Raw genomic sequence first — 15,066 nt, forward strand, 5'->3', positions numbered from 1 at the left:
GGAATGATTATTTTGGTTTTTCCATTATACTAGATTGCACAGAGGGGCTGACAAAGCAGCACTCTCTGCTGAGGAGGCTGGGAGGGGAAGGGGCACAAAGATACTGTACGAGAGGAGGGGGGATTTGCTCTGCCAGCACTGCTGCTGGTTCCTTTGGCTGCCTTCTACCATATTAGCTGGGCCTATTTATCTCCAGAGTGAATTTCACTCGAAGAGCAGTAATCTCCCAAGAAGATGAAATGCAATTGGCTTTTAAAAAAATAAGAAAAAAAGATCACACCATGCTTTGTTTCATTTGAGATTTGAATGCCAGACAGGCTCTACCATTCCTGTCATTCCTATCAAAAGCGTGTATGTTGAAACGCTGAAGTGGAAGGACTGCATGGAAAGCAGCCTTTTTAAGAAGCTGAGGTTTTGTAAGTACAGAAGCTGAGATGGGAGTGTAACAAAGGCTCTGTGTTGTGCTGTTGCACATCAGAGCCAATAAAACCCTAAGGGGCACATCTCTAGTACCATGTCTAGCAGATTATGCATGCAACTCCAGTTGCCAGTAATGGCAGTGTGGCTAATCTGTCATGCACAGCACTGCACAGTTCCCCTTCCCCCAAGGGGCTGAGCTCATGGCATTTTACTTCCCCCCAGGGTGCTGAGCACCGTTAGAGTCTCTTCAGTTAGTGGGACAGGAAAACACTGTGTTCCACCTGGCTGCTCAGTCAGAAAACAGAAAGGAAAATCATCTTTAACAACTCCAGCCACCACAGACAGAGCTGTTAAGACCCCAGCATGGTTAACATTCAGGGGCAGTTACCTATCTACAGTGACATGCCATGAATTAATAAGAGGCATTAGAAATGGCCCTAATGGAGCACAGAAAAGTCTGACCCTTGTTTTATTTTCTTACTGATTTAATGATCCAAGTGTTTTCAATTTACAACTCAAATGCTTATTTACAAAAAAATTGCCAGCATGACAGAGTCCTCTTGAAATATGAAAACTCAAGTCATGCTCCAGCTCTGACAACATCACACACACACATTCTGTCACGCATCAGCTTTTGCTGTAATTGGAGCAGAGTCCAGGCTGCTGGGCTGTAGCTGCACTAGGTCTGTGAGGCTAATGTGATTACCTGCTTGTTCAAAAAAAAGTGAAAGAAGAATCTTTACCCCAATACTCACCTAGCAAAAGAGTAGGAAAAAAGGTTTTAAAAATGGCTGGTTTATTTCAGCCTTCAGAAGCTGAATTTCCCAGGGTGTTCCTCAGGTGAATTTTATCAGAAGCATGAGTCTTTGAAGGTGAGTTATTAAATCAGCAGTTAGTATTTATACTAATATGTGTGTTAAAATTGTTGTAATAGCAGTGATATTCCCATGCAATGATAGGTCTTTGGTAATGGGAACTTTAAGAAAAAAAAATGTAAATACTAGGAGTTTTAGCACTAAAATCTCCAGAGTTATTTTCCTACAAATTAACTGTCGCAGCCTGATGTTCATGGCCGTGGTCAGGTACAGGCTGTTCTGCACGTGGGGCTGGGCAGGCACCCAGCCTGCTGTGCTCCTCAATGGGTACCCAGGCTCTCTTTCATTCAGCCCCAGCAGCTGGAGCCCAGCTCTCCAACACAAGGCTGGGAAGTGCCATCAGCTTCAATTTCCCAGCTGCTGCCTAAGACAGGAGCAGATTTTCCCAAGCCTGCAGCATAATAAGGGGTTTTGGTTATTTTTCTGCCAGCTTCGCAATACTTGGAGATTGGACTCCCACCAGACTGGGTGTTGTACATGTTTTAAAAGAACTATCCATGCCTCTGGCAACACACATTTTTCCTACATGCATGGACAGATGCAGCAAGCAAACAAGGAGAGCAGGAGGTGGCTGTGAGCACAAACTCATCAGATAACAGAGGAGGAGGGGGACAGAGGTGCAAAGGCTGGCCAGGCTTCACAGGTGGCATGGGTTGTGTGAAGCAGAGGAAAATCAAATTGTGTTGAATAGAGGGAAGGGGAATAGTGGAGCAGATGCCATGAAAGAATGGGGTAGACACTAAAGGGCCACAAACCCAAGGCACTGGTCTCAGGTTTGGTTGAAAACAGTAGCTCCTTCCTTAGAAGAGCAGATGAGGAGGGTATCAGTAAAAAGATGCCAATCAGTAAGAATGTCAGGTTGGGGGAGGGTGTTTGGAGAATGATGTATTTTGTCTCTCCCTCACAATGACATGTTTTGAAAGGTGTTTTAAAACAAACTATGAGTGTTTTCAACAATGGAGGAGATCTTTTTTTTTTTTTTTTTTTTTTTTTTGGACAGGGTGATAGGAAAAGGGGATGGAATGTGTGATGTGTATTGATAATGGTTCACAGGGAAGAGACATCCAAGACCCAAAACACTGGCCACATCAGGAATATTTTTATCAATGGGTTTTTTGAATATTTACATCTTGAAGAAAGAATCTTCTTTGTTTGCTCTGCACACCAGGGACTTCTTGGCCAGTCTAAACAGCAAAGGTTTCTAATGTAAATAATTGTTCTTCTGCCTTGTGTCATGCATGAGGATTAGAGGTGGGAAGTCCCTCAAAGAAGAGAAGAGGGTGCCTTGAAGAAGATAAGCCTCAGAAGTGCCAATGGAAGTGGGTACATGAGGTTTTCCCCTCTGTCGCCCTCCTTTTCTCATGTATGCTTGTGCACCTCCTGGGGAGGGATGCTAGGATTTTAGCATTTTATTTCAGGTCATTTATTTTGGTAAACTGTGTATAATAGCTGAGGAGACAGGAGAAGGCTGGCTCAGAGCATCTGTCCTTGTCACTATGCCAGCAGATACCTGGTTCCCACCTGGCAGTAGTTGATATCTTGTGCACTGATGGGCTGCTCCTGCTTGCTTTTTTTTTTTTTTTTTCCTTTCTTTTTTTTTTTTTCTTCCCTTAAGCTCCTTGTGGAAACCTGCTATGTTTTGAAAACAGCCACTTTTTTATGCCAGCCTTCTGGCCTAAATACCTAAGGCTTTGTGACTCTGGTGTCTGTCTCATGATTATTGTTTCAGGGCTAGTAACATTGTAAAAGTTCTGATTCAGAAATTGTGACTAGAGCACGTCAAAGGAAATCACATTGAGATGGACTGTTCTGACTGTCAATGAGAAGCTTGTTTTGCCAGGAGCTGGTCCTCTTTGCACTCCTGGGCAAAGTGTCTTGAGTGGTCAGCAGCATTCTGGAATCTTACTGGAAAATCTGCACGGGCTGCTCTTCAAGAGACTTCAGAGGGAGGAGAGATCTTAGTAACTTCAGTTAATTTGGTGAATAGCTAATGAATGTCATAAAACAAGCTGAGGGCTGGAAGATCACATTGAAGTTCCCATTTCTGATGTAACTTTAAAATAATCATATGTAAAGTCATGATGCACTGTTGAAAAGAAAAAAGAAAAAAAAAAAAAACACCTGAAATTTCTGGGGCAAGCTCTTCTTGGCGCGGGACTGAGAAAGACGATACCCATTTACCAGTGCATGTATGTACAAAGAAACAGGTTTATAGCTCTAAAAAGCCCTCATAATAGAGGGTCTGTGTAACGTTCCTCCAGCTGTGATGCCTGTGTGTCCCTGAGGGACAGGGCAGTGGGGACCTTCCCAAGCGGCGGCCGGCCTTGAGCTCCCGGCTGGAGCCCGGTGGCAGCGGGCTCGGCCCTTCACTCGCGGGCTTCCGGCGTGGCCTTGGCCGCTCGGGGAGGGCATTTCGGACCCTTGCTGCAGTGATGGAGGGCCCTGGGGCTTCCCCTGCCCCGGGCTCTCCTCGAGGCCGGGCCGCGGTGTCTCGGCAGAGAGCGGGGGCTCTGCCCGGGCCCGGGGGCGCTCCGGGAGGGAGCGGGGAGCCCGGGGGCAGCCGCCCGCCCTCTCCGGCACTGGGGGGCGGTGGCTCCCGTCCCCTCCCGCCCCGTCCCGCCAGAGCCCCCCGCTGCCACCCGGGGGCGGAGCCGCCGGCCCGGCCCGGCCCGGCCCCTCCCCTCCCGCTGCCGCCGCCGCAGTGGCCGCGCAGCCCCGGGGCGGTGGGCAGGGAGCGGAGCCGGGCTGGGCTGGGCTGCTGTGAGCGGGGAGCCGCCGCCGCCGCGGCAGGGGCGGAGCCGGCACCGGGGCATCCTCCCTTGCCTGTCTCCCTGCCGCCCGCCCGGCATCGCCGCGGCGGGCAGCGCGGCGGAGGGTGCTGCCAGCGCCGGCAGGGAGCGGCGGAGCCCCGCCGGGGTGCGCGAAGATGCTGTCCTACAGCGTGCTGGACGCCAACGTGGTGGACGTGGAGAAGCGGAGGAACCCCTCGAAGCACTACGTGAGTGCCGGCGGGGCCCGGGGGAGCGCACGTGTGCGGGGGGACGGGCCGGGCGCGGAGCTGTGCCCGGAGCAGTGCCCGGTGCGGTGTCTGCAGCCGTGCCCGGAGCAGTGCCCGGTGCGGTGTCTGCAGCCGTGCCCGGTGCGGTGCCCGGAGCAGTGCCCGGTGCGGTGCCCGGAGCAGTGCCCGGTGCGGTGTCTGCAGCCGTGCCCGGAGCGGTGCCCGGAGCCGTCCCTCGCCTCCCTGTGGGCGAGACGCCGGCCCCAGGTGAAGCGCCCGCGGGGCTGCCCGCGGCCTCTTGCTCTGGAGGTACGGCTGTTCCTCCCCATCCTCTTTCACCCCGTTTGGTTCTTGGCTCGTTTTAAGGTTACCATTCTGAAGTTTCCTTCCCTTCCTCCTCACTAGTCCCAGGGCAGGATGGGACAGGTCTCCAGGATGCCCAGGCTGTCCCCGTCTTGGCCAGGGTGCTCGGTGGGGAGCAGAGCAGGGTTCGGCAGGGTCGGGCAGCCGGCGGTGCTGAGCGCATCTTTGCTCGTTCTCACCCCTAAGTTACATTCAGACCTTTTTTGAGGGGGCAGCCTGTCTGCATGCTTACCAAGGCAGTCTCAGCGTTTGGATCTCTTTTATCTCTCTTTCACACCTTACTGCCAATAGCACAGCATTTGAGGAGAGTTTTTAACAATTTTCCCTGACTCCTGTGTTTCAGCCTGTCATGTGGAGGTGTCTTTGCCTGAAGGAGTTTGCAGCAGTCAGTAGCTTTTCTCTCTCCACATTAGGAGAGAAGTATCTTTGCTTCTCTCTCTTGCTCTTTCTGGGTTTTAGTTGCACCAAATCCTTTAACTGTTTCTCAAGATACAACATGTATTTTAAAACACAGAAAGCTGGATTTTGTCTATAGAGATGGTAAATCTTCCGGCTTTGGTAAGGAAAAGCCTGAGGGAGTATTGCATCTGGTGTGAAATTGCTCTGAGTATACTGTGTTTCCTGGCATTGTGTGTCTGCCAGATTTCTCTGAACTGATCAGCAGCCGAATGGATTGTTGAAAAGATAAGGCCAAAGACTGGACACAAACCTTTATATTAGTGTTGCATATCACTGAGGTTTTTCCTCTGAAGCTTAAACAATAACCCGGTTTAAGGCTAGAGGGCACTATGTTGCTGGGAGATGCACTCTTGTAAAGTTGAAGCTCTCATCTATCATGGAATTAAACATCTTGCAACCAATTAATAAAATGGAAGTTTTGGGTCTTCTGTCCTCTCAGGTTGCAGCTGTTCTGTGCGTTCAGTCTGTTAAGCACTCACTACTTCCAGGTGGGAAAGGCTTCTTTGGTTTTTGCAGACTCTGCTGCAGACTGTGGCTGACACAGCTGCAGGGTGTTATCTCACATGAAAGGTGGTGGCAAGTCAGCATCAGAAAAGTACATCTGCCAAGCACCAAAATATACAAAAGAACTGGTAACAATATCTTCCAGTCTCTTGGATTGCTGAGAGAAATTGACACTGTTTATTTCTTGTTTGCTGGAAAATGACCAGAAAACAAAGATTTAAACCGTGTTTACAGGATTTGACAGAAAATATTTCCTGTGCTTACCTGTAAAACACATTTTTTCCTTGATGATTGTTGTCATTGCATTTTAATAAACAGTAACCTAGACTATTCCAAGAAGGTCTCTTCAATGCTTCTAGTGGCAAATCAGTTTCTTTCCCATCACCCTTCTCACTGTACACCTTAACTGATATGCTCTTCTGTAAAATAGTTCCACACCTCCAGTGTGTGCCCAGTTCTTGGCCAAAACCCCACAATCAAAATGGTTTGTTTGGGTGATGAATGGTGTGTCTGCCTTTTGTCCCACTTAGTTTCCATCTGTGGCTGTACAGTATTCAGCACAATGGGGTCATCTGTCTTTGGCTGGAGTAACTCACTGAGTGTGGACCCATGCTTTCAAAGAATTTAATTCCCTGGGTCTGATCCATTGGTTGCTGTTACTTTGGTTCTGTGCTCTTTTTTTAACATGAAACGAGTGTTTTCTTCTGAGGTTAATATAAGCATCACTTAGGATTTTGCTCTCTCCATTGCCTGTGGATGGTTTGGAGAGTGCAAAGCTTTATGCTCTTTGCTCTATGTGGCTATGAAATATCAAAAAGCTTTTCTATCTCCAGCATCCATAAATGTCTTCATTCCAAGCCTTCAGGCCATGCAAACTTGCCTTGGCATTGGATTAATGATGTGTTTCTCTGGTGGATGGTGACCTAAGTATTGCAGGTGTTTTAACATGACTCTCTCTCCTTTTAATTGTGATCTTTCAGGACCATAGTGGAACCTGGAGAGAAAGCACACCTTAGGCATTGTGAGCACATGGAGAGGGCTAAATGTGACTAGCACATAAGCCCCTGCACTGCTTGGCTTAGCTGCCAGGAGTCATTGCCTGGAGCAGGTGTCTTTCATGACATGAGCACAGCTTTTGTGGCTTTGACTAAAGCAAGTTAAAGAAAGAAGACAGCTTTACATATCCTCTGCTATGATCCTGTGTGTGTGAAACTCCTGGAGAGTTTAATACCTCACTGGAAGTTGAATAGGGCTCTGCCTGTGGGAATAGATTAAAATCTTGGCTCCAATGCTACTTGATAGGAACCCAGCCAGCTCTCTACCCTCTTCTGGGAAATCCTTGCTGGGGAAGGAGTCTGCAGTGCTTCCCTCTGCATCCTTCTCAGCAACTGGGTAGCACAGCACCACCTGGCTGGCTGGGGGCCTTGGCTGGCAGCATGTGAAAGGATAAATAGAAGGCTGGATCAATAACCACATGCCTCTTGCATGGTATATCCCCAACACAAACTACTGCTGCTCTTAGAGCTTTTGACTTTCCAAATTAATTTCCTATTTCTCCATACTGATGATATTTTAAAAAATTATTTGCACTTGCTAACACTTTAAAAAATGTTAAATCTCCTTGCTTTCTCCCTTCCCTTTTCTTTTAACAGGAACAATATCAGGAAGGTCAAGTCTGGGTTTGTTGGAAAGACCCCTGATGCAATGAGGGGGGGGTCACACATTGGCTGAGCAGTGCTGTAGTGAAGCTGGGTGGATTAGGACAGTGCAATTAGTGGCTGAAGGTGCCAGTTAATCATTCTGAAGAGAAAAAGCTGGTAGCAAAATCCAAATCCCTTTTCTGGCCCCTGCTAAGCATTAAATAAGTCAGAAACCCTCTTTTCTCGCTTGATGAGGTTTGATCTGTTTGTGGGGTAGCTTCTCTAGTTTTTGGTCTGAAATTGTGATTGTTTGAACTAAGCATGAAATGATCCCAAACCAGAAGTGCAGTCTGTATTTCAAAGGATCCACTGTTGATGCTTACCTCCTTCAGCCATCCATCGTGGAGGTTAAAGAGGACACCTCCCCCTCTCTGCTCCCAGCTTATCTTCAGGCAGATAGCTTACCCTTTACCCAAATGTCTATCTCCTTTAGCAGCCCTGCAGGGAGCCTCTGCCTACCAGATGTGCTTGATCTTGCTCCCAGGGAGATGAGATTGGGTTTGCACCTTCACCTGTTCACTGCTTTGCAGACCTGGGTGATGGCAAACATTCATTAGGAGCCAGATGAAGAGGATCCCCCACCCCCTCTCTTACCACTTGCTTTTCTGCTGGGGACTGAGCACTTACTGATGTGCATTATCTCACCAGACGTTTCTATGCTTGAGGTAATTTCTGAGGTCTCTTAAGTGTGCCTGTGTTATCCCAAGGGCAGGGATGGATGCATCAATAGAGATTTTCTCTTTCAGCACTGCTCTACTCCTGTTGCATTTGGGCTTTTGTGTGTTTTTCAACTTTGTCTAGCACAGAACGTAAAATGCTCTTGGCTTACAAGTGGCTGTTCTGCCTCCTTCCAGTTAGACTGAGGTGCACTGCTGATTTCATCAGTCATCTGAGATGCCTGTATACTGTCCCAGTTCCTCCCCAGGGTAATTGTTTCCTAATGCCACCTCTGAATTCCTCAAGATCTCTTGTAGGAATGTCCCTGCTGCATGGATATGATTGCTGACCTCCTTGGAGTAGTGGCATTGCTGACTTTTAAGGGACTGAGTTCTGCTGTGTAGAGTTTCAGCACTGCTCCCAGGAGAACTTGAGTGTGCTTGTCACAAATGACCTGTTGTAAAATGTCAGCATGCTTTGAAGAAAAGTCTTGTACTGCTAGGGTCAAGCTCTGCTCCTTGTCTCTTGGCTGCTCCTGCTTTTACTGTTCAGATTCGTGCAACTCCAACACAATCAAGCATTTTCATGGCTTTATTCTCTTTGCTGCAAGCTGCTGTTTATACAGTGGCCAGCACTGATGGGGAGAGTCTGGACATGGTTTAGTGGCAAGGATCTTTGTTCCTGTGTTTGTGTACCTTGGAGAAGGAATTGCTGCCCTGGGAGATGGAACTGAATTCCCCCTGCTTGGCTCAAATGAGTTGTCCTGTGCAACCTGAGGCTGCTTCAACACTGTCAGGGAGCGCAGCAGATCAAGGAGCACTCCCAGTTCTTTCCTCCAGCAGAGCTTTATTCCAGCAGAGCCAAGAGACAGTGGTATCTAAATTCAACAGTTTGCAAAGCAAATGGCTGTCTCCAGCCTTTGGAATAGATTATCTATCAATAGAGAGACAAGGTAGTTGTCCTGATGTGTGGTAGTCAAGGCAGGATGAAATAATCCAGAGGTTTAATGTCCCAGCAGGCTGCCTGCACTGGCTCCCCTGTGGTTGAGTGTGCTGGGAGGGCAGCTAAATGAAAGTTCAGGGAAAAGCTTTTAGCAAGTTCATGAGCTGGGGACAACAGCTTCAAAGTCCAAGTTCCATTTTAAAAATGATGAAGATGCTACTATTGATTACTATTGACTAGAACTTGGTTGCCAGGGACTTGATGTCTTAAGAGACAGCACAAAGGCTGTTGGCTGCTGACAGCTGCAAGTGACCTCTGGCTTCATGAGAGCCCTGCCTGGGGTCAGTGTGTGAGTACTGGAGCCCACTGGTGCAATTCAGCTTGATGGGTTGTAGTCAAAATTACACCAGTCTCTCTACTTTGAGTTAAAAGTGAGAGGAACTGAGACACCAAATCATGGAGAGAGAAGTCTACAGACATCCTAAGGAAGCAATTGTTGGAATAGGAAAGGGAGCCAGACTTCCTGCATCCCAGAGCAGTTTGTCTGTTCATCTCACCCACACCCCTAGCCCTTAGAGAGCCAGCTCCAAGGCATTGCCTCCTCCTGTCCCTGCAAGGTAGGATATGTGCCAGTACCCTCACTGGAAACACGAGGCAAGAAGTTAAGTGGTTGACCCAAAGCCACCCATGAAGTGTGTGTAGCATTTCATGATATTTTCTTTGGCTTTTAGAGCAGTCTTGCAATTACCTGATAAAAAGTGCACAATCTGAAAAAATATTACTCTCGTATTCAATCATTGTCTTCCTTAAAACCCATTTCCCATTTTATATGGATTAAACAGGAAGAGGGATTCAATGTGACCCTACCTGAGGCAGGAGGTGACGTACGAACTCTCTAATTTAGTCATTTGGGAGGAAGCAGCTGGACCTTCTAATGTGAAATGGTTTTCTTTTTTTTGATCTTCCTTTTTCATGCTGTATCCTCTTAATCTGTGCCTGCTCACGCAAAGGGAACTGGTCCCCAGAAACCACGGGGAAGAGCAGGACCATGAGAGGGGCTGGCAGCACCGTGTGTTGTGTGACATTGTGAGGCTGAATGCTTTCATGTAGCCAGAGCAGACACCTTGCCTGGAGTGTGCTGTGTAAATATTGCATGGAGAAGGCAGAGAGCAGCACAGTAGCATACTGTTTGAAATTGGTGCTGTCTGCTGTTTAATCAGGTAGTGTCAAAGCCAAATACAGTCAAGTTGATGGAAAAAACCCTCCTAGTAACTTTCCTGGGCTTTGGTTCACACCTCTAGAGAGGCTTTATTGAAACTTTTACTGAGAAGTTTGTAATTACTAAGTTTTTTTAATATAGTGCATTTTCCTTTGTCTCTATTTTAAAAGCAAAAATTCAGTCTCCAGGATCTGTTTGTTATTCTCTTCTGGGCAGGGACATTATCACATTTGGGGTGTGGGGGGTAAAGCAAAAGGAAATCAGATGATTTTCTTCCCTCAAAGGATTTTAAAGTGGAGTATCTTTCAGCTTAGTTAGAACCTTCCCACTTTAGTGCTCTCACTTTGAGATAAATATACAGTAATAATAATAATTTACTCCTTCAAGCTCACATTCACTAGATGTCAGTTATATGATATTCTCATTGTATGTATTTATAAATGTGCGGCAAGGGTGGGAATGCATAAGAGTATTTATTACAAAGCAAGGATGCTTTTGCACTGAAACGTGTGCAGACAGACCTGAAAGATGGTGTCTGTACTGGGCTGTTAGGGACAGGCAGGTGAGAGCAGTCAGACAACTTCAACCAGCTGAGCAGGTGATTGTCTGGGCATAATAGTAGCCCAAGCTACTGTCTGGTCAGCATTTAGGCCTTGTTGCAAAAAATGGGCACAAGAAAGGATAATAACCTTTAGATTACCCTGAGGTGAAAGCAGAGCAAAGAAATATTCTATTCATTGTAGTAGTACCTGTACGTGCTTGAGTGTAGTGATGGTCTTAATTGGTGCTCTCATGCTTTTTGATTTTGACAAAGCTCCTTCTTATTCCAGTTTTAGGAAAAGGAGCTCAATGTGTAGATAGCCAACCAAGTCCTTGGAATGGGAGCATTCTCCTTTTGTGGGCAGAATACACATCCCCAACTTTGTGTCTCCATCAGAATATCACAGCTTGCACTAATTTGCTGCAGTGTATTCCTAATTGGTCATAGCAGATACTGACTGCTCCGAGTGTACCATGGCTTCACAACAAAGCTCTAATTCTGTATTGTTATAATGCAACTTCTTTAGTTTCTTAGAGTTGACTCACTGGATAGAGTAAAATATTCCTAGACTCTAAGTGTCCATAAATGTGTGTGTGGTCCCACACATACCGTGTTTGAAACCTGACTGGCAGTAATAATGTTTTGATACGTTGCTGGCACTGTTTCTCTGACCAATGGGGTGTGTTTTGTTTTCCCTATAAACCTCGCTGGCTAAATGCAGGGATGCACTGGGCTCTGATACTCTCAGTAGTCAGTGGCGTGGTTTTATGGGCTTGATGCAAACTTGTTTACAAGGAAAACACCCCTATCTCTGTTCATAGGGAGAAACATGCCAAATCTCTATTAACCATAGCTGTGTTTAAGCAGGAGGTCCACACTGCCATTCTGTCTCCTTTACAGAAGTCTTCCAAGCTGCCCCGGAAATACTGGAAACCTGGTTCTCCACTGTCCAGGACATGTCTATAAATGCAAACTTTAATGCATGAAGTTCATAAATCACCCAGAAAGGTCTGAACAAACATCCAGTGTGATACAAACACAGGGCATTGTGCAGTGTGGTAGAAGAGCCTTTAACCAGTGTGGCCTTTAGGCTCTCTGGATCTCGGTGTGCTCTGCTGCAAAGCCAACAAGGTTTACTCACCTTTTATAAAGTGTAGAGATGCAGGTGTTACCTCAGGGCTGACTGCTGGCATCAGTTTTGAAACCCCCAGGTTTGGGCCATCTTCCTGCACGGGCAGGGCTGCTGGGAGCAGAGGCTGCGGGACGGCCAAGGTCAGGCCAAGGTTATCTGGAAACAGGAGCGAGGCCGAGCTTCCCTGACAGTGCTCAGGTAGTGAATGGGATGGCTTAAGAGTACATTCCCCTTTCAGGAAACACACACCTAGGATGCCAGCTGTGCTTGACAACTCTGAGCCTGCTCCTCTTGGGCTTTCCTCCCTCTCTTGGAGTCCCAGGGTCTGTGGAAGTATTTGAGGTGAAGCATGGAGTATGGTCTTTCTGGGAGTAGCCCTTGGCAGTGGGCCACTGGCTGCTGCTGTCTGCTCTCTCTCTGGTGTCTCCTCATTACCTGTCAGGGAAGCTCCCTGGCACAGGTGAAGTCTTCTTTCCAGGCATTCTTGTACCCTCAGGGCTTGATGCAACAGGGAACATCTCAATTACTGCTTTCCTAGCTCTGTGAAGATGAGATTTCTAATTGCTCCCTCAGCATCCTGTGAGATTTTCCTACTCTTTGACTAAGGTTATTTATTATTTATGCATTAATTCATGCTTGTATTTTTTGGTGCCTAGAAGGTTATTCCTGATTTTCCCCTCTCCAGCAGGTGCAAGTCTGCCAGTAAACCCCTCTGACCCCAAGCAAAATGCTTTGAAAATCAATTTTAAGTGTTTTTCAATTCCCATGCCCTGCAAGTGCTTTGCTGCTTTGAGCTCAGTATATTTCCTTTGCCTGAAAATCTGATGCTTTGACACCTGTCTCATCTTGAGCAGCCTGAGCTGAGGGATGTTTTTTTCTGTGGTGGATGGCAGAAGAGGCAGCTGAGTTCATGGTGTTCTGCAGAATCAGGGCAGCTGGCACAGCCCCTGTAATGCCTAAGTGTGAGGCCTGCAGTTTCCCAGAGCTATCACTCCAGCAACTTTCACTGGCATTAAATCACTTAGAATTAAAAAAACAAACAAACAAGGATATGTGAAGTATTTTTCTGGAAGAAAGCCATGGAGAGCAGATTAAGTGCATGTCCCTCCTCCCATCTCCCAGACATGTCACAGGAAGACAGTTCAGCATTTTCCTTAGTGGGATGGAAACAGGCTCTGGAGATGGCTTCTGGGATGGGACAGAGGAAAGCCAGCAAGAGGAAGGAAGCTCTGTGTGTGTGTTTTATAAATATGTCTATATCAGGTGAAACTGTCTAGAAACCCTGAAGCAGCACTGATGGTAATATGGCTTTATCTTAACCAAAAGGCTGCTTATTTTCAGTTAATAACAAGATATTGTTAGAGAAGAATAAAACGTGACTGGTTCTAGAGGAACATCCATACTGGTTTTCCATGTACCAGAAGGTAGCAATCCTTATGCATTTTACAAGCCGTGGATGTCCTTAACATGTACTTTTTCCCCCACCCCCCCAAATTCAGCTAAGTTTTCCTCTAACCTTTCAGCAAAAAGTGTTTTATAAAGACAACCCAGGATGTTTTACTCAAGAGAAATCTAGCAGTAGCCACCTCTGGAATACTCTCACTTGAAGCATCTGGAGGAGTGTTTTGGCTGTTACTGTTCAGGAAGAAATTTTCTGTTTAAACTTTTGCTGCTGTCTTTGTGATTGTAGCTGTCTCTGTCAAAACTCTGGACTGTTTTAAAGAACAGCTTTCCACCTGTTTCTGAGTTGGGCAGCTGTAGCTTGCATTTCATCCTTTCATACAGACATCCCCAGTATAAATAGTTCCATTTAAACTAAAAATATTGTCAGTGAACTTTCCATTGGTAACAACCCTTGGAGATTGCAGGCGTGGTCTGTGCAGGAGAGTCCATCCATCTGTCCTTAAGCCTCCGTCTGTCCTCTGGCTGTAAGGACCAGTGGCCTTCTGAACAGCAAAGGCAATTTGCTGGTGGCACTGGAGGGTGACTGTGTATAGGTGTGTGAGGCACTGCTGTCCTGGTGGGACCTCCTGTTTTGAAATAACTGGGGCTCTGGCCCAAGGACTCACAGCTGGGGATGGGAGCAAGGCACTGCTGCTCAGCTCCTTGGCCTCCCTGCTGATGGTGTTGGCCAAACTCCTTGGCTGTGATGGTGTTGGGTTTTCTACCAGCCCTTGAGCTGTAAGACTGTACATCTGCATGACCTGGTCTTGCCCAGAATGGCCATTGGGGTTGCTGTTTTGCAGAATTCTTCTCTTGGTGCTCTGAGGGAGTGTGCAGGTGTTTGGTAGGGATAGAGGTTTTGATGTGAGATCTTTGTCTGTGTGTACAGACATGTGGTTTGCTTTGTTTTGACTTCTGTATTGCTCTGCACTGGAGCAAGAGGAGGACATGGTCAAAGAAATGAGGGGAAGGAGAGATTTGCAATTGGTTCCATTAGAGCTGATGCCACAGTCCTAGACAGACCTGTGCCAGTGGCACTGGCATTTATGGGGTTCCAGGTAGCCTTAGTTGGGATCTTGTGTGGAGCTAAAACTTCTTGGCTGTTGTCTTACTGTGTGTGAGAGGCGTTGGCTGGGTTATGATAAAGGCTTTGACTCAGATGAGGGTGAGGGTGCAGCTGGCCATGTGATTTGGTTCACAGGTGACTTGAAATGATCCTAAGGAGTCAAATGAAGAAATAATGTCCACTGTTTGTATTCGTGGAAAGAGAGAGACTTTATTTAATACTAGCAAAGGTCTGACAGTCAAATGTGTGTTTTATCTGCCAGCAGCCCGTCCTGCCTTGCCCTTCATCAACCTTCTGCATCTGGGCAACATGAGCTGTAGCAATCTCGGTCAAACTTCTGTTGCCAAAAGGCTGATACGTTCCCTACTGTACATTGTGGCAGAAAGGGTTAAACAGAAGTGGTGGTTTCAGGCAGTAGCACTGCAGTAAATGCTGAGATGACATGGGAACGCTCTTCGGCTGACGTCCTTGTGAGCTTCTTGGTGACATCAAACTCCTGGACCATTTCCAGTGGAGTTTGGCCTTGCCCCAGTGACAATAGATGTTAATCTGTTGGCTTGTCAAAAAAAGTGTTAGTGGTTTTTTACAGATCCATTTCCAACCCTCAGATTTCCCTGCTAGTAAACACAGCATTATGTCACTGTTTTACCAGGAGCCAAGCACCAAAGCCAACTTTGCAGTGCTCTCATCAGCAAGTGTCCATTCACTTTGGGGCTTTATCTGAGTTCCCAGGCTTTTTTCCCACTG

The 15,066-nt window shown here is 46.9% G+C and overlaps 1 protein-coding gene across 1 annotated transcript in view; it reads left to right on the forward strand.

Moving 5' to 3' along the window:
* Nucleotides 1-4,221: 4,221 nt before the first annotated feature.
* Nucleotides 4,222-15,066, forward strand: part of SH3PXD2A (SH3 and PX domains 2A) — a 247,727-nt gene continuing 236,882 nt past the window's right edge. The window contains exon 1 of the mRNA XM_053948689.1: nucleotides 4,222-4,293. Coding sequence (XP_053804664.1) covers nucleotides 4,222-4,293 — 72 coding nt within the window. The remainder of the gene's footprint in view (nucleotides 4,294-15,066) is intronic.

This window comes from Vidua chalybeata, chromosome 8, assembly GCF_026979565.1.
Source record: "Vidua chalybeata isolate OUT-0048 chromosome 8, bVidCha1 merged haplotype, whole genome shotgun sequence".
Lineage (NCBI taxonomy): Eukaryota > Metazoa > Chordata > Aves > Passeriformes > Viduidae > Vidua > Vidua chalybeata.